Raw genomic sequence first — 27,720 nt, 5'->3', positions numbered from 1 at the left:
ACTCCATTGCTCTCCAAAGAGAAGAAATCAAGTTCCACGCACCAGTACACTGACGCAAGCTTCCCTAACCAGAAAACCTTGACAAGCCAAACGTCCAACCCCACCCACTGGGTAAATCCTCCACAATAAAAAGGAACCACAGACCTCCAGAATACAGAAAGTCCACTCCAGACACAGCAATCTAAACAAGATGAAAAGGCAAAGAAATACCCAACAGGTAAAGGAACAAGAAAAATGCCCACCAAGTCAAACAAAAGAGGAGGAGATAGGGAATCTACCTGAAAAAGAATTAAGAATAATGATAATAAAAATGATCCAAAATCTTGAAAACAAAATGGAGTTACAGATAAATAGCTTGGAAACAAAGATTGAAAAGATACAAGAATTGTTTAATAAAGACCTAGAAGAAATAAAAAAGAGTCAATTAAAAATGAATAATGCAATGAATGAGATCAAAAACACTCTGGAGGGAACCAAGAGTAGAATAACGGAGGCAGAAGATAGGATAAGTGAAGTAGAAGATAAAATGGTGGAAATAAATGAAGCAGAGAGGAAAAAAGAAAAAAGGATCAAAAGAAATGAGGACAACCTCAGGGACCTCTGGGACAATGTGAAACGCCCCAACATTCGAATCATAGGAGTTCCAGAAGAAGAAGACAAAAAGAAAGGCCATGAGAAAATACTCGAGGAGATAATAGCTGAAAACTTCCCTAAAATGGGGAAGGAAATAGCCACCCAAGTCCAAGAAACCCAGAGAGTTCCAAACAGGATAAACCCAAGGCGAAACACCCCAAGACACATATTAATCAAACTAACAAAGATCAAACACAAAGAACAAATATTAAAAGCAGCAAGGGAAAAACAACAAATAACACACAAAGGGATTCCCATAAGGATAACAGCTGACCTATCAATAGAAACCCTCCAGGCCAGAAGGGAATGGCAGGACGTCCTGAAAGTAATGAAAGAGAATAACCTACAACCTAGATTACTGTATCCAGCAAGGATCTCATTCAGATATGAAGGAGAACTCAAAAGCTTTACAGATAAGCAAAAGCTGAGAGAATTCAGCACCACCAAACCAGCTCTTCAACAAATGCTAAAGGATCTTCTCTAGACAGGAAATGCAGAAAGGTTGTATAAACGTGAACCCAAAACAACAAAGTAAATGGCAACGGGACCACACCTATCAATAATTACCTTAAATGTAAATGGGTTGAATGCCCCAACCAAAAGACAAAGATGGGCTGAATGGATACAAAAACAAGACCCCCATATATGCTGTCTACAAGAGACCCACCTCAAAACAAGAGACACATACAGACTAAAAGTGAAGGGCTGGAAAAAAATATTTCATGCAAACGGAGACCAAAAGAAAGCAGGAGTCGCAATACTCATATCAGATAAAATAGACTTTCAAATAAAAGCTGTGAAAAGAGACAAAGAAGGACACTACATAATGATCAAAGGATCAATCAAAGAAGAAGATATAACAATTATAAATATATATGCACCCAACATAGGAGCACCGCAATATGTACGGCAAACACTAACGAGTATGAAAGAGGAAATTAATAGTAACACAATAATAGTGGGAGACTTTAATACCCCACTCACAACTATGGATAGATCAACTAAACAGAAAATTAACAAGGAAACACAAACTTTAAATGACACAATGGACCAGCTAGACCTAATTGATATCTATAGGACATTTCACCCCAAAACAATCAACTTCACCTTTTTCTCAAGTGCACACGGAACCTTCTCCAGAATAGATCACATCCTGGGCCATAAATCTGGTCTTGGAAAATTCAAAAAAATTGAAATCATTCCAGTCATCTTTTCTGACCACAGTGCAGTAAGATTAGATCTCAATTACAGGAAAAAAATTGTTAAAAATTCAAACATATGGAGGCTAAATAACACGCTTCTGAATAACCAACAAATCATAGAAGAAATCAAAAAAGAAATCAAAATATGTATAGAAATGAATGAAAATGAAAACACAACAACCCAAAACCTATGGGACACTGTAAAAGCAGTGCTAAGGGGAAAGTTCATAGCATTACAGGCTTACATCAAGAAACAAGAAAAAAGCCAAATAAATAACCTAACTCTACACCTAAAGCAATTAGAGAAGGAAGAAATGAAGAACCCCAGGGTTAGCAGAAGGAAAGAAATCTTAAAAATCAGGGCAGAAATAAATGCAAAAGAAACTAAAGAGACCATAGCAAAAATCAACAAAGCTAAAAGCTGGTTTTTTGAAAAAATAAACAAAATTGACAAACCATTAGCAAGACTCATTAAGAAACAAAGAGAGAAGAACCAAATTAACAAAATTAGAAATGAAAATGGAGAGATCACAACAGACAACACTGAAATACAAAGGATCATAAGAGACTACTACCAGCAGCTCTATGCCAATAAAATGGACAACTTGGATGAAATGGACAAATTCTTAGAAAAGTATAACTTTCCAAAACTGAACCAGGAAGAAATAGAAGATCTTAACAGACCCATCACAGGCAAGGAAATCGAAAGTGTAATCAAAAATCTTCCAGCAAACAAAAGCCCAGGACCAGATGGCTTCACAGCTGAATTCTACCAAAAATTTAGAGAAGAGCTAACACCTACCTTACTCAAACTCTTCCAGAAAATTGCAGAAGAAGGTAAACCTCCAAACTCATTCTATGAGGCCACCATCACCCTAATTCCAAAACCAGACAAAGATGCCACAAAAAAAGAAAACTACAGGCCAATATCACTGATGAACATAGATGCAAAAATCCTTAACAAAATTCTAGCAAACAGAATCCAACAACATATTAAAAAAATCATACACCACGACCAAGTGGGCTTTATCCCAGGAATGCAAGGATTCTTCAATATCCGCAAATCAATCAACGTAATACACCACATTAACAAATTGAAAGATAAAAACCATATGATTATCTCAATAGATGCAGAGAAAGCCTTTGACAAAATTCAACACTCATTTATGATTAAAACTCTCCAAAAAGCAGGAATAGAAGGAACATACCTCAACATTATAAAAGCCATATATGACAAACCCACAGCAAGCATCACCCTCAATGGTGAAAAATTGAAAGCATTCCCCCTGAAATCAGGAACAAGACAAGGGTGCCCACTGTCACCACTACTGTTCAACATAGTGTTGGAAGTTCTGGCCACAGCAATCAGAGCAGAAAAAGAAGTAAAAGGAATCCAGATAGGAAAAGAAGAAGTGAAACTCTCACTGTTTGCAGATGACATGATCCTCTACATAGAAAACCCTAAAGACTCTACCAGAAAATTACTAGAACTAATCAATGAATATAGTAAAGTTGCAGGATATAAAATTAACACACAGAAATCCCTTGCATTCCTATATACTAACAATGAAAAAACAGAAAGAGAAATTAAGGAAACAATACCATTCACCATTGCAACAAAAAGAATAAAATACTTAGGAGTATATCTACCTAAAGAAACAAAAGACCTATACATAGAAAACTATAAAACACTGATGAAAGAGATCAAAGAGGACACAAACAGATGGAGAAACATACCGTGTTCATGGATTGGAAGAATCAATATTGTCAAAATGGCTATTCTACCCAAAGCAATCTATAGATTCAATGCAATCCCTATCAAGCTACCAACGGTATTTGTCACAGAACTAGACCAAAGAATTTCACAATTTGTATGGAAATACAAAAAACCTCGAATAGCCAAAGTAATCTTGAGAAAGAAGAATGGAACTGGAGGAATCAACCTGCCTGACTTCAGACTCTACTACAAAGCCACAGTCATCAAGACAGTATGGTACTGGCACAAAGACAGAAATATAGATCAATGGAACAGAATAGAAAGCCCAGAGATAAATCCACGAACCTATGGACACCTTATCTTTGACAAAGGAGGCAAGGATATACAATGGAAAAAAGACAACCTCTTTAACAAGTGGTGCTGGGAAAACTGGTCAACCACTTGTAAAAGAATGAAACTAGAACACTTTCTAACACCATACACAAAAATAAACTCAAAATGGATTAAAGATCTAAATGTAAGACCAGAAACTATAAAACTCCTAGAGGAGAACATAGGCAAAACACTCTCTGACATAAATCACAGCAAGATCCTCTATGACCCACCTCCCAGAATATTGGAAATAAAAGCAAAACTAAACAAATGGGATCTAATGAAACTTAAAAGCTTTTGCACTACAAAGGAAACTATAAGTAAGGTGAAAAGACAGCCCTCAGATTGGGAGAAAATAATAGCAAATGAAGAAACAGACAAAGGATTAATCTCAAAAATATACAAGCAACTCCTGAAGCTCAATTCCAGAAAAATAAATGACCCAATCAAAAAATGGGCCAAAGAACTAAACAGACATTTCTCCAAAGAAGACATACAGATGGCTAACAAACACATGAAAAGGTGCTCAACATCACTCATTATTAGAGAAATGCAAATCAAAACCACAATGAGGTACCATTACACGCCAGTCAGGATGGCTGCTATCCAAAAGACTACAAGCAATAAATGCTGGAGAGGGTGTGGAGAAAAGGGAACCCTCTTACACTGTTGGTGGGAATGCAAACTAGTACAGCCGCTATGGAAAACAGTGTGGAGATTCCTTAAAAAACTGGAAATAGAACTGCCATATGACCCAGCAATCCCACTTCTGGGCATACACACTGAGGAAACCAGATCTGAAAGAGACACGTGCACCCCAATGTTCATCGCAGCACTGTTTATAATAGCCAGGACATGGAAGCAACCTAGATGCCCATCAGCAGATGAATGGATAAGGAAGCTGTGGTACATATACACCATGGAATATTACTCAGCTGTTAAAAAGAATTCATTTGAATCAGTTCTAATGAGATGGATGAAACTGGAGCCCATTATACAGAGTGAAGTAAGCCAGAAAGATAAAGAACATTACAGCATACTAACACATATATATGGAATTTAGAAAGATGGTAACGATAACCCTATATGCAAAACAGAAAAAGAGACACAGAAATACAGAACAGACTTTTGAACTCTGTGGGAGAATGTGAGGGTGGGATGTTTCAAAAGAACAGCATGTATACTATCTATGGTGAAACAGATCACCAGCCCAGGTGGGATGCATGAGACAAGTGCTCGGGCCTGGTGCACTGGGAAGACCCAGAGGAATCGGGTGGAGAGGGAGGTGGGAGGGGGGATCGGGATGGGGAATAAGTGTAAATCTATGGCTGATTCATATCAATGTATGACAAAACCCACTGAAATGTTGTGAAGTAATTAGCCTCCAACTAATAAAAAAATTAAAAAAAAAACAAAAAAAATAAAAAAATAAAAAAATAAAACATATTATCATTTATATTAACACCTAAAATTTGAAATACTTATATATAAATCTAACAAAATATGTAGAAGATCTATATGAGAAAAAGTATAAAATTCTAATAAAAGAAATCAAAGAACTAAATAAATGGAGAGATAGTTCTTGTTCATGGATAAGACTCTCAACATGATCAAATGTCAATTCTTCCTGACTTGCACTACAGATTCAATGTAATCCCAATCAAAATTCCAGCAAGTTACTTTGTGGATGTTGCAAACTGATTCTGAGGTTTTCACAGAGAGACAAAATACCCAGAATAGACACCTCAATATTGAAAAAGAAGAATAAAGTCGAATGACTGATACTACCCAATTTCAAGCACTATTATAAAGCTATAGTAATCAAGACAGCATGGCACCGGTGAAAGTGCAGACAGACCAATGGAACAGAACAGAGAGTCTAGAAATAGACCCACATAAATACAGTTGACTGATCTTTAACAAAGCAGGAAAGGCAATACAATGGAGATCTTTTCAACAAAGGGTGGTGGAATGGTTATCCACAAATTAAAAAAATGAAATTACACATAGACCTTACTTACATCCTTCAGAAAAATTAACTCAAAATGGATCACAGACCTAAATGTAAAATGCAAAACTATAAAACACTTAGAAGATAACACAAGAGTAAATTCTAGATGACCTTGGGTATGGCTATGATTATTTTTAGATATGACACCAAGGTACAATCCATACAAGAAAGAATGGTAAGATGGACATCCCTATTAAAAACAAAACAAACACACATACATTCACTTACACACAAAAAAACCACAAAAACTTCTACTTTGGGAAAATTACTGTCAAGAGCATAAGAAGTCAAGCCACACACTCGGAGAAAATATCTGTAGAGAAAAAACACAACTGATAAAGAACTATTATTCAATTAAACAAAGAACTTTTAAAATTAAACACTAAGAAAATTAACAACCTGATTAAGAAATGGATTAAAGACCTTAACAGACACCTCACCAGAAAAGATACAGACAGTTAAGTAAGCAGATGAAAAGATGTCATGGGTCATCAGGAAATTGCATATTAAGACAACAGTGAAATACTACCACACACCTATTCAGTTCAGTTCAGTCGCTCAGTCGTGTCCGACTCTTTGCAACCCCATGAATAGCAGCACGCCACGCCTCCCTGTCCATCACTAACTCCTGGAGTCCACCCAAACTCATGTCCATCGAGTCGGTGATGCCATCCAGCCATCTCATCCTCTGTCGTCCCCTTCTCCTCCTGCCCCCAATCTCTCCCAGCATCAGGGTCTTTTCCAATGAGTCAACTCTTCGCATGAGGTTAGAATGGTTAAAATCCAGAACACTGAGAACACCAAATGTGAGGAACAATATGGGGCAAAAGGAACTTTCATTCACGGATAGGGGGAATCCAAAATTGTACAGCAACCCAGGAAGACACTTTGATAGCTTCTTATAAAACTAAACATACTCTTACCATACAATCCTGCATTCGCCTTCCTTGGTATTTACCCAAATGAACTGAAAATTTATGTCCACACAAAAACCTGCACATGGATGTTTATAGCAACTTTATTTTGAAGTGCCAATACTTGGAAGCAACCAAGGTGTCCTTCAGTAGGTGAATGGATAACTATTAAACTATGCTATACCAAGACGGTGGAATATTATTTATTCAGTGCTAAAAGAAATGGGCTGTCGAGCTCCAAAAAGACATAGAGAAAATGTCTTCTCAAGTAAAACAAGCCAACCTGACAATGCTATATACTGCAAGATTCCAATTATATGATATTCTGGAAAAGGTAAAACTATAAAGACAGTAAAAATATCAATGGTTGCTAGGGGTTTTGGGGAGGGACAGTGAATAGGCAAAGCACTCAGGACCTTTAGGGCAGTGAAATTACTCTATGTAACACTATAATGGTAGATATGTATCATTATACACCTGTCCCAATCCATAGACTATACAACACTGAGAGTGAACCCTAAGTGAACTTTGGGGGATAATGTGTTAATATAAGTTCATCTATTGAAACAAATGCACTACTAAAGTGGGGGACGTGGATAATGGGGGAAGGTATGCACGTGCTAGTGAAGGGTATAAATGGGAAACCCTCTGTATGTTCCTTAATTTTGCTCTGAACCAAAACTATTCTAAAAAATAAAATCATTTAAAAAGTAAATTAAGCAGGAAAAAAAGGAGATCTAGCTACTTTATAAGATCATATCTCTCCCAGACCAAACAATTATGTCCTATGATATTTAAAAGAACCTCTGAATGAGACCCCTGAATCACTGCCAGTGCCACAGGACTAAAGACTATTTAAAAAAATAAGACAGTAATTTCTACTAATATCCTGGAAAGGATAATGTTAATTTTAGGTAACACTATAAAACAAATTATTAAAGATTTGATTTGTGAATACTGAGAAGATGTAGGGATCTCTAAGACTAGGATGGATGAGCTAACAAGAAGATACGTCACAGATGAATCTTGGGTTTTTTTTTTTTTAATGTATTTAGAAGACTTGCAGATCAGAAAAATACATGACCTTTAACTACATGTTTGTAATGAATTTTATAATGCTTTCACAATTTTGAGAACAAACCAGAAGTATAATAAGCTAGTTCAGTTGGCTAAATTAGCATGTGGTTGCATAACCACACTACAGTATACTACTTAATGGAATGAGCTCTACCTCGAGGGAGGTTTCTGCTGGTATGGTGTAAGGCCAAGATGAAGATCCTGGGGGCAAGCCCTTCAGCTTTGCAGATGATACAAAGCTGCAGAGGACAACAAATCCATCAGCCAGTAAAACATGGATCCAAAAAGACCTGACATCTAACAAGAAGAAATTTAAGAGGGATAAATTTTAAGATTCTATAGTGGATTCCAGAACAACTTTATAAGTATAGAATAAGAGAGAAAAGACTCACCTGTTGGATGTGCTTAAAAGGTTTAGGGAATTTTAATTTTAGCACATTTTAGCACACTAATCTTATGGAGGTTTAATGTGCATTGATAGAACTATAATACATAGAACTAGAGAGGAGACGTTCCACTTGGCTCTGCAAATGTCAGACCATCTCTCTAATACAGATTTGGAGTACCATCCTTTAAAAGAGATCTAAGCAAAGTAAAACATCTGATGAAGAGAACTTCAAGACATGTATTACGGGTATGGAGTCCTCTAAAAAAAAAAAAAAAGGAAATCTGAGAGCTGTGTGAAAAATTAACAGTTGAAAGTTACTCAATAACAATAATATAGAATTGTTCTGAGGATTAAATGTGTTTATACATATGAAGGGCTTAGAATAGTGTCTATCATTTAGTAAGCTTGTGATAAATATTATCTTATTTCTTATTAAGCTATTACTAGTGATTTTTTTTTTTTTACATTGTCTGCTTAAGAGTTACTCTGCTTTTTACATTCTACCATCTCTTACTATTGGGTAAGAAATCTACTTTATACCACTGACATCTTGGACTACATGAAGTGTTAAAGAATTGTTGATTCTCACAAAACCACAATGAGGTACCATTACACGCCAGTCAGGATGGCTGCTATCCAAAAGTCTACAAGCAATAAATGCTGGAGAGGGTGTGGAGAAGAGGGAACCCTCTTACACTGTTGGTGGGAATGCAAACTAGTACAGCCGCTATGGAGAAGTGTGGAGATTTCTTAAAAAACTGGAAATAGAACTGCCATATGACCCAGCAATACCACTTCTGGGCATACACACTGAGGAAACCAGATCTGAAAGAGACACGTGCACCCCAATGTTCATCGCAGCACTGTTTATAATAGCCAGGACATGAAAGCAACCTAGATGCCCATCAGCAGATGAATGGATAAGGAAGCTGTGGTACATATACACCATGGAATATTACTCAGCCATTAAAAAGAATTCATTTGAATCAGTTCTAATGAGATGGATGAAACTGGAGCCCATTATACAGAGTGAAGTAAGCCAGAAAGATAAAGAACATTACAGCATACTAACACATATATATGGAATTTAGAAAGATGGTAATGATAACCCTATATGCAAAACAGAAAAAGAGACACAGAAATACAGAACAGACTTTTGGACTCTGTGGGAGAAGGCGAGGGTGGGATGTTTCGAGAGAACAGCATCGAAACATGTATATTATCTATAGTGAAACAGATCACCAGCCCAGGTGGGATGCATGAGACAAGTGCTCGGGCCTGGTGCACTGGGAAGACCCAGAGGAATCAGGTGGAGAGGGAGGTGGGAGGGGGGATCGGGATGGGGAATACATGTAAATCCATGGCTGATTCATGTCAATGTATGACAAGACCCACTGCGGTATTGTAAAGTGATTAGCCTCCAACTAATAAAAATAAATGAAAAAAAAAAAAAGAATTGTTGATTCTCAAAATAAGTTGATGAGTTATTGGTTAGATCCATTTTTAATGTAAGAAGAAATCATACAGTAATAATCAAAAATTAAACTAATTTTTGTGTACCCAATTGAAGACTGGCAAATTACCATTAACATGATATGAAAGTATAACATAATACTGGTTTGTAAATAAACACATATATGTACACATGCAAAACACAAAAACATACACATTTGTGTAAATATGACACATATACAGATATGCAGGACGGTATGATTTTAAGAAACTGGGCTCTGGAAATCAGGCTCCTAGGGTTACAATACTGTCTGTGCTATTTCACAGCGATGTGACCTTAGGAAAGTGATCTTAAAGTCCCAGTTTCCTCACCTATAAAGCACACACAAAATGGTAGCCATTAAGTACCCAACGCAGAGAAGGCAACGGCACCCCACTCCAGTGCTCTTGCCTAGAAAATCCCATGGATGGAGGAGCCTGGTGGGCTGTGGTCCATGGGGTCGCTAAGAGTTGGACACAACTGAGCGACTTCACTTTCACTTTTCACTTTCATGCATTGGAGAAGGAAATGGCAACCCACTCCAGTGTCCTTGCCTGGAGAATCCCAGGGACGGGGGAGCCTGGTGGGCTGCCATCTATGGGGTCGCACAGAGTCGGACATGACTGAAGCGACTTAGCAGCAGCAGCAGCAAGTACCCGATGACTGTTACATACGACTTATTATTATCTTCCTTAGGAATATTCAGTTTTTGCCAGCTAAACCCATGTGACTCCCTTCCATGCTCACCAAAAAACGAAGCTGACTTACTGTCAAATGAACAAATACAAACAGGTCAAGGCCAAAGTCTGACTGATCTGACCAGAAAATATACAGTAAGCCATTTTTATATTTAGACAGTTTATTACTCACAGACAGTAAAAGACTAAGCTCCCTGGATTCCTGCCCCACACATCAAAAAGAAAAATGCATACAAAGGGGGCTGGGCAGATGCAGCAGTTTTGCATCCCACAGCTCTACTTTGTGAAAGGGGACACGAAAATCCCACACCTCATTACACTTGTGTGTGTTATAGTTGCTTAGTTGTGTCTGACTCTGCAGCCCCACGGACTGTAGCCCGCCAGGCTTCTCTGTCCATGGAATTCTCCAGGCAAGAACACTGGAGTGGGTTGCCATTTCCTTCTCCAGAGGGTCTTCCCAACCCAGGAGTTGAACCCAGGTCTCCTGCATTGCAGGAAGATTCTTTACTGTCTGAGCCACCAGTGAAATCCCATCACTCTAGGAAGGTAAAGAGAAACAGCTTCATGGCAGACTTCCAGGGGAGAGAGAGAGGCAGGTGGCAGGTGGGAGATGGCCTTGTAGCAGTTCCTTAACGCCTTACTCTTGTGTTCCAAGAGGATCATAAAAGTGTTCCAAGACTCACAAGCTTCAGTCCCACAGTCCAAGCTTTTGCCCATGTGGATATATCCAAGGTCACCAGAATACCATGTTGAAGCAGTTCCCCTATACTTATACCCTTTATAGTATTTCTCCTTTTTTTCTCTCCAAAAAAAAAAAAAAAAAATCAAAGTTTTAAAAACCACTCAAAGGAAGGATACTGGTAAAGGTGACTTTGTAAAAGAACACCCATACACATTTCTATCATTGGACTGGATACAAATGACATGATGTCCACTCCCTTGAAGAACTACTGAGAATAAAGTTTAAGAGATTATACTCTTAGAACCATAATGATTTGAACTATGAACTTTAAAAGAACAAATAAATATAGGGAACTTAAAGTGAATTACATTGAAGATTTGTCATAACACATAATTTTTAACACTTTAGACTTGACGTCTGTCGCTCAAGAAATTTGACTTTAGAGAAGTTCAGAGAACTTTAAAAAGAGGAAGCTTTAAAACAATGGTTCCCAAAATATGATCCTTGCACCAGTAGCATCAGTATCACCTAGGATCTGCTAAAATGCAAATTCTTGAGTCCAAGCACACACCTAACCTCAGGATTCAGAAACTACAGAGAGGAAGGAGCAGCAATTTGTGTTTTAAGAATGTGTTAGCATTCTTATGCACATTAATGTTTTAAAATCAGTTAAAATATTTCCAACACAAGTGTAACTACTTAAAAATTATTGCAAATTATAACTGTACCTCCTTCAAAACTATGTATTACAACTGTGACTATACTTGGTTCTTATTTACCCATAAATGGCTAAAAATAGCTCACAGAAGCAAGAATTCTTAAACTTCAAAACCTGACCTTTGCCAGCTTTAACACAGTTTCATTTATCTTATCAACAACCTTGTGCATAATGAAAGGTAAGTACCACGGAAAACAGAAAAGAACAGTGAGTCAAAGTGTGAATTTCAGGGCCAGAGAGGTGAGTGGGTTCAAGTCAACATTTGACTACTTAGTAGCTGTAGACTTCAGGCAAATTACTTACTCTAAACTTGAACATTCTCATTTGTGAAATCTGTTGTGGATTAAATAGAATGCTTGGTTTGGAGAAAGAAATCAGTGGAGAAGAAAAGAAAATACAGAAATGGATAATTCAACATAGGAAAATTTAGCTTATGATAAAGCCAGCATTTCAAAATCAGTGAGGAAAAGTGTGACTTTTAAATAAACATGTTGAGATAACAGAATAACCTCAAGAAAAAAAGATAAAATTAGATCCCTTCCACATATCTATGCCAAGATAAATTCCTAATGGATCAGAGGTATAAATGGAAAAAATGAAAACATACATGTATTTGAATAAAATGGAGCAAATTTCTCTATAACTTGAGATTGAAGAACAGTTTCCTAACTATGGTACAAGTGAAAAGACAGGTCAGATTAATTACATTAAAAAACTTTGGATAGTTAAAAAGCCCATAAGCAAAGAAAAAAATGTGGATAAGAGTGAGAAAAATCTTTGTAATATATATAAAGATGCAACATCAATAAACAAAACATTCCTAAAATACTCTAGCACTATAGAAAAAATAGTCTAAAGAAATGAACAGAAGGTTAAAAAATATATGGTTCTTAAGTATATGAAAAACTGTTCAACTTCATTTGTAGTCAAATGAATTAAAACTATATGGAGGCCTCTTTTTCTGCCCAGCACAGCCACGGCTAGAGGTCCCAAGAAGCACCTGGAGCCCGTAGCAGCTCCAAAGCACTGGATGCTGGATAAACTGACTGGTGTGTTTGCCCCTCATCCATCTACTGGTCCCCACAAGCTGAGGGAACGCCTCCCCCTAATAATTTCCCTAAGGAACAGACTTAAGTATGCCCTAACCAGAGATGAAGTAAAGAAGATTTGCAGCAGCGTTTCATTTAGATCGATGGCAAAGTTGCACCAATATAAACTACCCTGCTGATTTTATGGATGTCATCAGCATTATTAGACTGGAGAGAATTTTTGTTTGATCTATCATATGAAGGGTCATTTTGCTCTTCATCATATTATACCTGAGGAGGCCAAGCGTAAGCTGTGCAAAGTGAAAAAGATCTTTGTGGGAACAAAAGGAATCCTTCATCTGGTGACCCATGATGCCCCCACCATCCTTTACCCTGATCCCCTCATCGAAGTGAAGGACAGTATTCAAATTGCCTTGGAGATGGACAAGATTACTGGTTTCATCAAATTTGACACTGGTAACCTGTGCATGGTGACTGGAGGTGCTAACCTGAAAAGAACAGGGGTGATTACCAACCGGAAGAGACATTCAGGTTCTTTAGATGTAGTTCATGTGAAAGATGCCAACGGCAACAACTTTGCCACTTGGCTCTCAAACATTTTCATTATTGGCAAAGGCAACAAACCATGGATCTCTCTTCCCCATGGAAAGGGTATTTGCTTTACCATTGCTGAGGAGAGAGACAAAAGACTGACAGCCAAACAGAGCATGGATAAAACGATCTCCATGTGACGTGATTGGAAAAGCCTTTGTACTTAATTAAAGAAAATACCACACACACACACACAAAAACTATATGGAGTTATTAAAAACAATGCTTTCCTGACAATATACTTTTGGTGAGGCTATGAGAAACAGGCACATTCATCCATCCCTTGGGGATGCTGAATGATAGAGGCCTCTGGAAATAGACCTGGAAAAGTTAGCAAAATTACATTTGCATTTACTCATTAATCCAACAATTCTACTTCTAAGAAATTATCAAAAAATACACTGGTAAAAAATATAAAAAGACAAATGCATAAGGTTAATAATTACAGGTCTATTTGTAAAAGCAAAAGAATAATACCTTATGCTTTTTACTTTTGTATTTGAGAGACTAAGAGGCAACAAACCAAGAATTTTAAGCTCTAATGCCCACCAACAAAAGGGTGGTTGAAAGAAACCTATGGCACATCCACACAATGGAATACTACGCAGCTGTGAATGGGAAGGAGGAAACTGTGTATACTACTCTGCAGGGTCTTCCTGATCCAAGCATGAAAGAGAAATATGTGTACAGTATGCCACTATTTATTTAAGAAAGGGGGGGGGTTTACAAATATATTTACCCACCTATTTTTTTTTTTTTTAAGGAAATATAACATGGTATATTTTTTAAAAGGTTACCTAACAGAAGAGGGAGAGAACAGAGTGGAGGGGATAGGGATAGAGATAAAGCTACACATCTTTGAACATATCCCATTTTTATAGATGTGACTGTGGAATTAAGGTGGTATTTTACATAACTATAAAGCAAAATTAAACCTTAAAAACAAAAATTTGAAAATAAAAGGAAACAAAGGAACCCAACGTTCAGTTAGCAGCCTAACCATACCATACCAAATAACTTTAAAACAGTAATTTGATGGGCTACCCCTAGAGAGGTATGCCTTAAAAAATCTTATCCTACTTCACATAGTTGGTGAAGATGTTATCTGTATTCTGAAATGGTTACTGTGCACTGCCATGGTGCATTATCTGACATTTCTAACTCTATCATCCCTGGTCATCATTTGTGATCTGGGATTTTTAGTAAAGGAGAAAAGAGAGAAAGACGTAAGGCTGAGATGTTAAACATAAACCCTGCAGTCTGATTTTTTTAAAATATTTCATTTATTTGGCTGCTCTGAGTCTTAGTTATGGCATACTGGATCTTTATTGCATCATGTGGGATCTAGTTCCCTTACCAGGGATTGAACCCAAGCTGCCTGCATTGGGAGCATGAAGTCTTAGCCACTGGACCACCAGGGAAGTCCCTGTAGTCTGATTTTGAAGTAAAAATAACAGAATAAATATATATATATATATATATAAACAATATTATACATACTAACTATATAAATTATGCATATAATATAAAATATATATGATACAAATGTATAAAATGTATAATTAAGGGGAAAAAATCATATTTTTGAGCTCTGTCAACTGATAAGGGCTAGAAATTATGACCAACCCAGTAGCAAAGAGCACTCCTAGCACCAGATGCGGTCCCTAAATATCATTTCCCTCTAAGGAAATAGAATTCCTTGGACAAACAGCTGATTCTAGACCTAGGACAGAAAACGTCAAGATAAATTTGGAATCATTACATACTAGATAGTAATAAAGCTATCAATGATGACTAAGGTCATAAAAAACTTTGGAGCCAAACTGAACAGGCTGACCATCCACTGTAGTAACTGCAATTGATTAAAACATAGCAGACAAGCTTAAAGTCATGAGTTCATAATGATAATATAATTATGATAATTTAAAAAATTTGATCACCACTAGAAGATGTTAATGAATCAACTCATTATTTGAAACCAAGCAAATAAAGGGAAAGAATCAAGCATTTATGATACCTTTCCTACATCTCAAATCCTAAAAGATGATGCTGTGAAGGTGCTGCACTCAACATGCCAGCAAATTTGGAAAACTCAACAGTGGCCACAGGACTGGAAAATGTCAGTTTTCATTCCAATCCCAAAGAAAGGCAATGTCAAAGAATGTTCAAACTACCGCACAATTGCACTCACCTCATATGCTAGCAAAGTAATGCTCAAAATTCTCCAAGCTAGGCTTCAACAGTACATGAACTGAGAACTTCCAGATAGATGCTCAAGCTGGATTTAGAAAAGGCAGAAGAACCAGAGATCAAATTGCCAACATCTGGTGGATGATAGAAAAAGCAAGGGAATTCCAAAAGAACACCTACCTCTGCTTCATTGACTATGCTAAAGCCTTTGACTGTGTGGATCACAACAAACTGGAAAATTCTTAAAGAGATGGGAATACCAGACCACCTTACCTGCCTCCTGAGAAATCTGTATGCAGGTCAAGAAGCAACAGTTAGAACTGGACACGGAACAATGGACTGGTTCCAAAGTGGGAAAGGATTATGTCAAGGCTGTAGACTGTCACCCTGCTTATTTAACTTATATACAGCGTTCATTATGTGAAATGCCAGGGTGGATTAAGCACAAGTTGCAATCAAGATTGCCGGGAGAAATATTAATAACCTCAGATATGCAGATGACACCACCCTTATGGCAGAAAGCAAAGAGGAACTGAAGAGCCTCTTGATGAAAGTGAAAGACAGTGAAAAAGCTGGCTTAAAACTCAACATTCAAAAAACAAGATCATGGTATCCAGTCCCAGAACTTCATGGCAAATAGAAGGGGACACAACGGAAACAGTGAGAGACTTTACATTTTTGGGCTCCAAAGTCATTGCAGATGGTGACTGCAGCCATGAAATTAAAAGATGCTTGCTCCTTGGAAGAAAAGCATGACCAACCTAGACAGCATATTAAAAAGCAGAGGCATTACTTTGCTAACAAAGGTCCATATAGTCAAAGCTATGGTTTTTCCAGTAGTCAAGTATAGATGAGAGAATTGGACCATAAAGAAAGATGAGTGCTGAAGAATTGATGCTTTGGAACTATGGTGTTGGAGAAGACTCCTGAGAGTCCCTTGGACTGCAAGGAGATCCTACCAGTCCATCCTAAAGGAAATCAATCCTGAATATTCATTGGAAGGACTGATGCTGAAGCTGAAACTCCAATACTCTGGCCACCTGATGCAAGGAACTGACTCATTTGAAAAGACCCTGATGCTGGGAAAGACTGAAGGCAGGAGAAGGGGACAGAGGATGAGATGGTTGGATGGCATCACTGACTTGATGCACATGAGTTTGAGCAAGCTCCAGGAGTTTGTGATGGACAGGGAAGCCTGGCATGCTACAGTCCAGGGGGCTGCTAAGAGTCGGACATGACTGAACAACTGAACTTCCTATATTAACTGTACAAGTGGGTTACCAAACAGATGAGGGTAAGTTTTTCTTTATAAAAAGTACCCCAGTTTTTAGAGAAGGAATGACAGAATATCACCATTTCTCAATCTTAACGAAGTAACAGAGGCAGGCATTGGTTATGAAGGGCTGCTAACATCCCAAAAACAGAGACCACCAGACAACAGGGCCTTCTGATAGAAGATCATAATACCACCCATAACCCACCACACACACGCCAAAATCAGACCAAATCAGTAGACTTGATCCAAGTATTAATTTATAAGAAATAAAGAGAAAAGAAAAGCATTTTAAACCATAACAGAAAGATGCAATCAGCAAATGTTAGATAAAATTAGATTCAAACTTTCCATAGTCTACAGCAACTTCACAATTTTATATTCTGAAACCAAGCTAATAAAGGTCAAGTTGTAAGTTATTATACTTAATTGACACCTAAGCTACAAAACAGTGGGGCTGAAATCAGTTGGGAGGCAATTATCTGCTACAATAAGAGCAAATAAATGGTGAGGAGAAACAAGAATTGTTTAAATTTCTTTTCCACATTTCCATTCTCACAGAATTCAACTAATTATGGCATATAACTTTTAAAATTTATTTATTTTTTAATTGAAGGATAATTGCTTCCCAGAATTTTGTTGTTTTCTGTCAAACCTCAAGAGGCATATAATTTTAACAATGAACCTATGGAACAAGGTGGCATATTTTCCTTTTATCCGAGACTGACTTTCATTATATCTGGAGAAACAAAAGTAAAATTAGAAGCCTGTTATGCAAATCACTGGACACAGATTCCAAAATAATACAGAAGAAAGCAAGTCTCCAAAGCCATTACCACATCCAGTAAAAGCTCGAATTAACCCATCTACTGAAAAACTGGTTAGAAAAAATGTTAAATTCTGTTAATTTATAAAGATTAGTGCTTAAAAAATGCAACTGTTTTTTTTTTTCATTTGTTTTTATTAGTTGGAGGCTAATTACTTTACAATATTGTAGTGGTTTTTGCCATACATTGACATGAATCAGCCATGGATTTACATGTGTTCCCCATCCCGATCCGCACCCTCCCCCCGCCGCTTCATCGCATCCCTCTGGGTCTTCCCAGTGCACCAGCCCTGAGCACTTGTCTCATGCACCCAGCCTGGGCTGGTGATCTGTTTCACCCTTGATAGTTTTTATTGTTTAAAAGTACAGTTTTTGACTTGAACAATGGATGTGGGACATAAATCTAAGTAAATGAAATATAACACTGATACCACAGTAAGAAAATCTGTCTAATTCTATATGGATAAAAATAAGCTCATAATTTCTTAACCTTATTAAAGTTTTGACTCAAGCAAGAAACCAAAAAGGCTCAGAACAGAAACTCAAAGAGGAAAATTAAAATACATACAATCAAATAATACACAGTAACAGATATGAATGATTAATGATGGAAAAACCTAATTTTATCCTAGTTTCAACATCCTCCTCCCTCAAAACTTTTCCAAAGCTCTAAGCAAATAGCTAAAATGACTAATTTCAGTAATTACTTTCCAATGGAAACACCCACTAAATGTGCCATAGTACAAATGTAGATGATGTAACCTCAGAAAACTGTTGTGAGGATTAAATGAGCTAATATTCATTAAGTACTCAGCAGAGTGTATGGCACATAGCAAACACTCAATAGATAACAGTATAATTATAATTACTTGTTAATGTTAAGAGCACCTTTTATTTGCATAGCATTTTTTCACAATAACTTCTTTAACTATACAAAATTCTCAACAGTTTACAGAATGCACTTATTTCCAGTATCCCTCGATGTCTGTAAATTTGAGTAAGAACAAGGAAAAAACTATAGTGGCTAATTCAACCAATTAATATTTTATTCTGACTGTGGAAATAAGGGATGTTTTTAGGGCAACTGTGTTTATCTTAACTTCAGTTCAAAAAATTAAGGTCTGTATCACACATTCTTATAACCCATTAATTTAACTAAACTTTCTTGAAATTATTATCTTAATTTTTAAAAAACCTGAATTTGCTATTTGCAATGTATTATTAATTACTCCCTTTCAACTTTCAGATGTGTACTATTAATACACCCAATAGTGTATTCCACTATTCTGAAATTTAAGAAAGCTTTATCTCTATATACAGATAAATACAAAACACAAGTCAATACACAATGTCTAGAATTCCCTTGATCCCTAGAATTAAAGAATAAGATTTTTTTAAAAATTTGTTTCATGACAGAAATAAACAGAATACACATTAAATGGATGAGGTTTATTTTCCACAAAATAACCCTCAAAGATGAGCTTCCCTGGTGCCTCAGGGGGTAAAGAATCCACTTGCAATTCAGAAGACCTGGGATGGATACTTGGGTAGGCAATATCCTCTGGAGAAAGGAAAGTCTACCCACTCCAGTATTCTGGCCTGGAGAATTCCATGGACTGTATAGTCAGTGTATGGGGTCTCAAAGAGCCTGACCCAACCCAGGGACTTTCACTTTCAACCCTAAAAGATAATTAGTAAGATATGGGATGCTGGTAAGGTCCCGTTTCCTAAAAATCCGTCATAGAGAATAATGCATCTTCCAAGTCTTCATCAAGGAAGTTAAAGGTAATAGATATAAAACAGATTGCAATCTATAACATAGTGATCTACAGGGCCCTAAGAAACAGGGGTTAAAATGAAAACTCATCTTGCTTTGTTTCAAGGAAAAGGATATAAGTAGTTGATTTAAGCATTCAAATCCCTTGAAAAGTATTCTTTATAGAGAGAACAGGTAATTCTTAAACTTCTACCATAATTTTAATGATGCTAAATAATTCAGGACTTTCCAAGTTCATTTTTTGTTCCATGATTACCACACAACTTCCCAAGTTCTTGGATACAGGAAAGAATGCACTGGATTTTCAACCTGAAAATTCTGATCACTGGAAAGGGTTATCTTCTATTCCAACATAAACTGGCATTCTAATGTTACATTCTGTTGTGTATTATCATTCTTTTACTTTAGTCTGAATTGAGTTCCTGAAGTCTTAACATATGAGTAAAAGTATGAATTTGAACTTCTTTCACTGGAAATGAGAAACTGACATTCTTTCTCATTGACAACTGTCAAAATCATGTCTTGGTTTTCACTCTTCTGCCGTTATCCTACCCACAAAATTAAAAAAAAAAAAAAAAAGTTTTGGTCTACTGAAATCTAGTCAAACCAAATTAAGGGAGATTCATTAAACACTAAAATAATTAACTAAAATCAAGTAACATCCTAGAATTTAAACCAAAGCAGAAGGAGGATGCATGTTTACACAGGCTTCGTTTACATTTATTCTACTTCCAAAAGAAAAGGAAAAAAGAAACCTATAATAATCAAATTGTGCTTTAAGACACCATCCAGAAATGATTTTTCAACTTGCCTTACTTATCCAGCAAATTTTTTTATAAAATTGGTTTGGCATACTAAGAGTTACAGAACTGGGTAGGAACACTTGCATTTTAAGTGCATAAACTGAAGACTTCAAATGATAACAATTTTCTCACTGGGTCATTCAAAAACAAGTGTATTATTCCTTCCCCAAAATATTCTCTTCCACACTTGAAAGAACTCTGCCTCACACTAGGCACTCAAGCTTTTCAATTGTTTCCGCCTACATTTAATTACAAAGAAGAAAGACTGCTTACCAAATTCACAGTTCGCCTAAAACAAAGAAATGTCTATCATCGGCTCTAAATCTATAGGGCGGAATTCTCTCAGGACGGTGAGGCAAAGAACTTCAACCGCAACTGAAATTGTCTTTGCAATCTCGGTTTCCAGGAGACTGAAAGGCTTCAGAGCTGCGAGAAGATCCTGCAGGGAGGTTGGGGTGGCAGAGGGAGCTAGCGGGGGAAAGGGGTGAGTCCCACAGAGGAGCTGCATTAGACTTTGAGAACCTAAAAGGGACAGAAGTTTAGCTACAAGGAAAAATAGATTTATCTGCAGATCAAGTACGTTTTCAAAGAGAACTTAAAAGTGATGAGGATAAGGGAAAACGACAGAAAACCATCAACCTTTCACAACCCGAGGGTAAGAGAAGTAGGAAAGGGGGACGGGGGCGGGGGAGGGGGGAGGTAGGAGAGGAAAGTAAGGTCCCCAAACACCGGGATTTGAAAAAAAGTACGCGAGCTCTGAGCTTGGCCTTAGTCCGCATCTCTCGTACCGGTATGCGGACGGCAGGAAGAAAGGATCGCCCTTACTCAGGGCTGTAGACCACAACGCGTTTACTGCGATAACGAGCCCTGCACAAGAAGATGTCGCCTCTGTCCCTGCTTGCTCCCGTTCATTTCTTTACATCTTACTCTAACACCAGCAGCACTCCAGCAGAACTCTGTCAAAGCCTGCGCCGCAGAAGGACAGCAAAGGAAAATACCTGAGTCCCAGGAATCACGCCCGCAGCGACAGGAGGAGGAGGAGCGGTGGACAACTCGAGACCGGGCAAGATCCTTACTTGTCTCTAGTCAAACCCTAATTCTTACGGGTGGGGCGGGGAACTTCCGCCCTGAGCGAGGAGAGCGTCACTTCCGCTTAATGCTTTATCTGTTCCTCGCCTTCTCCATTCCAGATACGTTCCTTACGTTCGCAGTGTTCTCACTTCCTTTTCCAGAGCCCTTCCGCCTAGCCCGAATTTCTGACGTGGACTACATGACCCTGCATGCATCACGGCAGGTTGATTTCCGGGTCAAGAGGTCCGCGCTGGGTACATCACCATGGAAGCGCTAGGTTTGGTCACGTGGTGCCCCTGGTTACGCCCGGTGGCAGCTGTGGGGTCTGGGGCTCAGGCGGGGGCCATTTTGCCGAAGGCAGCCTCCGGGAGTCAGGGGCTCAAGTTGTTCATTTTCCTCCTCTGCAGGTTGAGGCTTGGAGAGGAACAAGAAGGCTGGGCTCCATCGAGCCCTTTGGAGACGATGGTTTGCTCTAGTCTCCGCCACTTGACGACCCTCCATGGCGGCTGCGCCCTCAGCCCTGCTCCCGCTGCCGCCTCTTCCATCCTTCTGTGCCTATCGCCTCCAGAGTCGCAGTCGTCCTTCCGCCCCAGAGACTGATGATAGTCGAGGTGGGGGCGCCATGAGAGGCGAGAAAAACTATTGCTGCCGTGGAGCTGCCGGAGACCACGGTTCCTGCCCCCCGACACCCTCGCCTCTGGCCTCGACCCTCTTGATGCCCGCGGAGGCAATCTCAAGTAGTTGGTCTGGGCCTGGAGGTGGTTTGTCGGGGGGAGATGAAGAGGAGACTCGGCTCCTTCAACAACTGCGGACCGCGCCCGATCCTTCGGAGGCCTTCCAGGCTTTACAGGCTGCTTTGCCGCGGCGGGGCGGTCGACTTGGCTTCCCCCGACGAAAGGAAGCGCTGTATCGGGCCCTGGGCCGAGTGCTTGTGGAAGGAGGTAGTGATGAGAAACGACTCTGCTTGCAGTTCCTCTCGGACGTTCTCCGGGGTCAGGGGGAGTTAGGCCAGCTGGAAGAGGCCTTTAGCTTAGCTCTTCTGCCTCAGCTTGTCGTCTCACTACGAGAAGAGAATCCAGCCCTGCGAAAGGATGCCTTGCAGATCCTACACATCTGTTTGAAGCGTAGTTCTGGACAGGTGCTGAGGACGCTTATACAACAAGGACTGGAAAGTACCGACGCCCGGCTTAGAGCCTCCACAGCACTACTGTTCCCTATATTGCTTACTCCTGAGGATTTGTTGCTCGACCTAGATCTTACCGAAGTGATAATATCCTTAGCCCGAAAGCTTGGCGGTCAGGAGATAGAAGAAGAATCTGAGACAGCTTTCTCTGCACTTCAACAAATAGGGGAGCGTCTTGGCCAAGAGAGATTTCAATCCTATATCTCTCGCCTGCCTTCTGCCCTGAGGAGACACTACAATCGCCGCCTGGAGTCGCAGTTTGGAAGTCAGGTTCCTTATTATTTGGAACTTGAAACATCTGGGTTTCCTGAAGATCCCCTTCCCTGTGCAGTGAGTCTTTCCAACAGCAATCTTAAATTTGGGATTATTCCTCAGGAGCTGCATTCAAGGTTGTTAGATCAGGAAGACTATAAGAACCGGACTCAGGCTGTTGAGGAACTAAAACAGGTGATGGGACGCTTTAACCCAAGTTCCACCTCTCATCCTAGCCTTGTGAGTTTCATTAGTTTGCTGTATAATTTATTAGACGATTCTAACTTCAAAGTGGTCCACGGCACACTTCAAGTCCTGCATTTACTGGTTATTCGCCTTGGAGAGCAGGTACAACAGTTCTTGGGACCTGTTATAGCAGCTTCTGTCAAAGTGCTGGCAGACAACAAGTTGGTGATCAAACAAGAGTACATGAAAATCTTCCTCAAGCTCATGAAGGAAGTAGGTCCTCAACAGGTGCTTTGCTTGCTCCTGGAACATCTCAAACACAAGCATTCCAGAGTGAGAGAGGAGGTGGTGAACATTTGCATCTGCTCCCTCCTGACTTATCCCAGTGAGGATTTTGACTTATCCAAACTGTCTTTTGATCTTGCCCCAGCTCTTGTAGATAGCAAACGCAGGGTACGCCAGGCAGCTCTTGAAGCTTTTGCTGTGTTGGCATCGTCAATGGGCTCAGGTAAAACCAGCACCCTTTTCAAAGCTGTGGATACTGTGGAGCTGCAGGATAATGGAGATGGAGTGATGAATGCTGTGCAGGCCAGGTTGGCTAGGAAAACCCTCCCAAAGTTAACAGAACAGGGATTTGTGGAATATGCGGTACTCGTGCCATCATCTGCCCAGGGTAGATCGAGCCATTTGGCACATGGAGCAGATGCAGACTGGCTTTTGGCCGGAAACAGGACTCAGAGTGCACACTGTCACTGCGGTGACCACGCAAGGGATAGCATGCAAATGTATGGACCTTATAGTCCGACTATCTGTACTCGAAGGGTACTGAGTGCAGGAAAAGGAAAAAATAAATTACCGTGGGAAAATGAGCAGCCTGGAGTCACAGGAGAAAACCAGACTTCCAGTTCCAAGGATATAGAACAGGTATGCATCTTCTCTAATTTCCTTGAGTTGAAACTATGAAAGAATTTAAAATAGAAATATGCCTGTAATGACTGAGGGGTGATGCTCCTTGAGGGTTGTCATGCTTTGTTTTTAAATCAGTTTGCTGATGTATCAATTATAATGGGACAGAACACACAGGAACCTTCAGTAGGCTTCCTGCTTGATGGATTTGATTAAATTTGAGGCACAATTTGGTATAGACAATACCTGGATTTCAGTTTTGATCTGTCACTCTGGCATATCTGTTATCTCATTCATGGAACAAACACTGAATACCTAGTAGGTACCAGAAAAAGAACCACGTTCTAGGAATGAAGATCAAACGGGTTTTGCAGAGTTTAGTTAAGGGGAGGGACTTGTAAATGGGCAGCTACAAATTGGTTAAGTGCTAAAATAGAAATTTCGAGTCCTATGGAAATGCTGAAAGTAGAAAAAATAATTACATTGGCGGGAGAAAAACCTTCCAAGAAGATCAGACATCTGAACTAAGGGTTCCCCCCACCAAAGTCTTTATTTTGAAAATTCGAAGTCTATAGTTTACTTAAAAGAATAGTACAGTGAATATTGGGGCTTCCCAGGTGGCTCAGTGGTAAAGAATCTGCCTGCCACTGCAGGAGACGTGGGTTCTATCCCTGGGTCGGGAAGATACCCTGGAGGAGGAAATGGTAACCCACTCCAGTGTTCTTGCATGGAAAATCCATGGACAGAGGAGCCTAAGGGTCTCCATGGGGTTGCAATGAATTGGAGACGACTGAGCGCGCATGCGCGCGCACATGCACACACAGTGAATATTCATATACTTCATCTGTATTTACCAGTTGTCATGTTGCCATATGTTCTTCGTATTTGCTGAACCATTTGAAAATAAGTGCAGGTATCTTGACATTTCATCCTAAATGTTTCCGTATATAACTCGTAAGAATGACATTCTCATTTATAACCATCATACCAGTATCACACCCCGGAATACCAGTAGTAATAGCCTCTATTAAATAATTTCTCCAATTGTCCCCAAAATGTGTTTTATACTATTTTGTCTTCCAGGATCCAGTCAATCAAGATTCACATGGTTAATATGTATTTTACATAGAAGTACATGCCCATCTGTGTGTTTTTTCATGACATTGACTTATTTTTGAAGAATCTTAATCTGTCGTAATGTTTCTTTATGTTACATTCAAGATAAACAGTTTTAGCAAAAATACAATCTTGTGAACTTCACATTGCCTCAGTTGGTTAAGGTGTAATAACCATACCACTCCATTGCAGAGGTTTATTTTCCTCTTTATAATTAGCATATGATCTGTAAGATACTTCTGTGACACTAGGAATACCTCAACAACCTTCCACCCCTGTTCTTAACATCCACTAATGACCCTTACCTGTATCATTTATTACATTGGGAACTACAAAAATGGGTAACCTTTTTGAAAATTCTAACATTCCTTCTGTATTTGTTACCTGGCATTCTTTTTTATTCTATGTGTAATAATTAAATGCATGAGTATTCCTTTTGATGCTAAAATTGTCTCAAATTTGATTTGACAGGTGACTGGCTCCTGTGTCCTGTAACATGACTCTTAAGTCTTTGAACACTTCCTTAACTTAAACATAGTATGATGCCCAGGGTTACTTTGCACTTTTCTTGCTCCAGACCTGGAGCCAATGTTTTTTCCAAGAGCCCAAGAAATGCTTTTTGAATTAGAAAGTGGAATTTTAAAACCAAAGTCAGGGTATAGATGTGCTCAGTGGTATTGTTTATTGTTGTGGATTGACTCTTTCAGTGGATAGAACCTAGGAATATCTTTATTTTTTTTTTAACAAATTCATATTGATACCTCCAATGCAAATCCAGCACTACAGGATTCTTTCTCATATTCCTTTAGTCCATGTTTGTATCTCCCTTCTCTCACAATTTAACCCTGGTCCCTAATTTCAGTTCAGTTCAGTTCAGTCGCTCAGTCGTGTCCCATTCTTTGGGACCCCATGCACTGCAGCATGCCAGGCCTCCCTGTCCATCACCAACTCCCGGAGTTTATTCAAACTCATGTCCATTGAGTCGGTGATGCCACCCAACCATTTCATCTCTGTCGTCCCCTTCTCCTTCCGCCTTCAGTCTTTCCCAGCATCAAGGTCTTTTCCAATGAATCAGTTCTTCTCATCAGGTGGCCAAAGTATTGGAGTTGCAGCTTCTGGTCTCTTAATATCAGTTACATTTATTTGTATTCATACACAAAACATAATTACTACACCAGTAACACAACAGCTGACTACCTACTAAAGCTCAGTATTTCTTTGCACTTGTTTGTTTCTATGCTTAGAATTATCCTACACTCATATGGTCAGACTTTTCTTAATTTGTTTGTAGGTGATTTAAATGACATGATAAAAGATGAATAGTAATTTGCTAAATGTGGATGTGTCCTGAGAATTTCAGACTGAAGAAAATGTTCAGAGATACTAAATTATAAAAGGATTTACCAAATTAGTAAGAAATGGTGTATTTCTGCATAGCTGAACCTGTTTGGTGGAAAGTAGCAGAAGATGAAACTAGAAATGTAGGCAAGAGCCAAGTATGGAGATCATTTGTGTAAATGAGTTCGTGCCTTTTGCAGTATGGATGGAGGTGAACAGTGTTCCCGCTCATTCTTTTTAATTCTAAAGTTATTTTTAAAGTAATTTTCCTATTTACATAATTTAGTGGTATGGTTTTTCTCGTGTATTTTAAACCATCTGGGAATGAATGATTTTCTGTAAGCATTGATTTTAACACTGCTTGTTATTTGTCAAATCTAAAATGTTAATATAGGAAGTTCTGTGGCAGTCCAGTGGTTAGAACTCGGCACTTCCACTGCCCTGGCTCAGGTTCAATCCCTGGTCAAGGAACTGAGATCCCACAAGCCGTGCAGCACAACCTAAAAAAAGAGAAATGCTAGTGTATTACGATTCTGGTGCTGGCCAAAGTGCCAAGAATCTGAAAATAGTACATTTCTGAAATTCTAGTGTAGACATATATTGCTTTTGTAAGAAGTTTGTCCCTCAGTATCTTAGGGAGATTGGTGTCTGGGCCCTGGAGCATACCAAAATCTGTAGATGTTACAGTCCCTTATATAAAATGGCATGTTTATAGATGCCTATAACCTCCTCCTGTATACCTTAAGTCATTTCAAGATTTCTTATAATATTTCATACAATGTAAATGCTATGTAAATAGCTACATAAATACAGTGTAAATGCTGTGTATTACCAAAGAATGGAAAATTGAAGTTTTGCATTTGGGAACTTTCTAGAATTTTTTTTTATTTTAATATTTTCAATCCACGGTTGAATCTGTGGGTGCAGAACCCATCGATTTGGAGGATTGACTGTACTTTCTTGCTCAGAAATGGTCTGTGGAAGAATTATTGATACATTGGAAATTATCATAATGGATGACAGGGATTAAATACTTAAATATTTTTATGTATGAAGTTTTTAAAAGTACATGTATATTTTTTAAAAAATAGGGCAATACTATATTTTAGCAGGTTTAGGTTCACAACAAGATTGAAAGTACAGAGGGTTTCCTTAAAGCCCCTTTCTACACCCACCCATGTAACTTCCTTCACTAACACCATCTCTCCCCAAGTGGTGCATTTGTTAACAAATGATGAACCTCCATTGACATTAG

The 27,720-nt window shown here is 38.7% G+C and overlaps 2 protein-coding genes and 1 pseudogene across 4 annotated transcripts in view; 2 read left to right on the top strand and 1 right to left on the bottom strand.

Annotated features, from left to right (window-relative positions):
• The window catches only part of KLHL28 (kelch like family member 28), a 39,118-nt gene extending 17,470 nt beyond the window's left edge, over nt 1-21,648 (bottom strand). The window contains exon 1 of one of the 2 annotated variants that reach the window (XM_043490265.1): nt 21,412-21,648. The gene's annotated coding sequence lies outside the window, so the exon portion shown is untranslated. Of the gene's footprint in view, nt 1-20,686; nt 21,055-21,411 lie in introns of those variants that run through there. The other variant, XM_043490266.1, reaches the window with a different exon arrangement.
• LOC122454903 lies at nt 8,550-13,684 on the top strand (annotated as a pseudogene).
• Nucleotides 21,649-21,794: 146 nt separating the features above from the next.
• Nucleotides 21,795-27,720, top strand: part of TOGARAM1 (TOG array regulator of axonemal microtubules 1) — an 85,160-nt gene continuing 79,234 nt past the window's right edge. For both annotated transcript variants that reach the window (XM_043490258.1, XM_043490257.1), the window contains exon 1: nt 21,795-24,029. In XM_043490258.1, coding sequence (XP_043346193.1) covers nt 21,984-24,029 — 2,046 coding nt within the window. In that variant the 5' untranslated portion in view covers nt 21,795-21,983. The remainder of the gene's footprint in view (nt 24,030-27,720) is intronic.

Source organism: Cervus canadensis, chromosome 17 (assembly GCF_019320065.1).
Source record: "Cervus canadensis isolate Bull #8, Minnesota chromosome 17, ASM1932006v1, whole genome shotgun sequence".
NCBI classification, from domain to species: Eukaryota; Metazoa; Chordata; class Mammalia; order Artiodactyla; family Cervidae; genus Cervus; species Cervus canadensis.
Note: the sequence above shows the minus strand (reverse complement) of the source record. Positions and strands in the feature narration are given on the sequence as shown.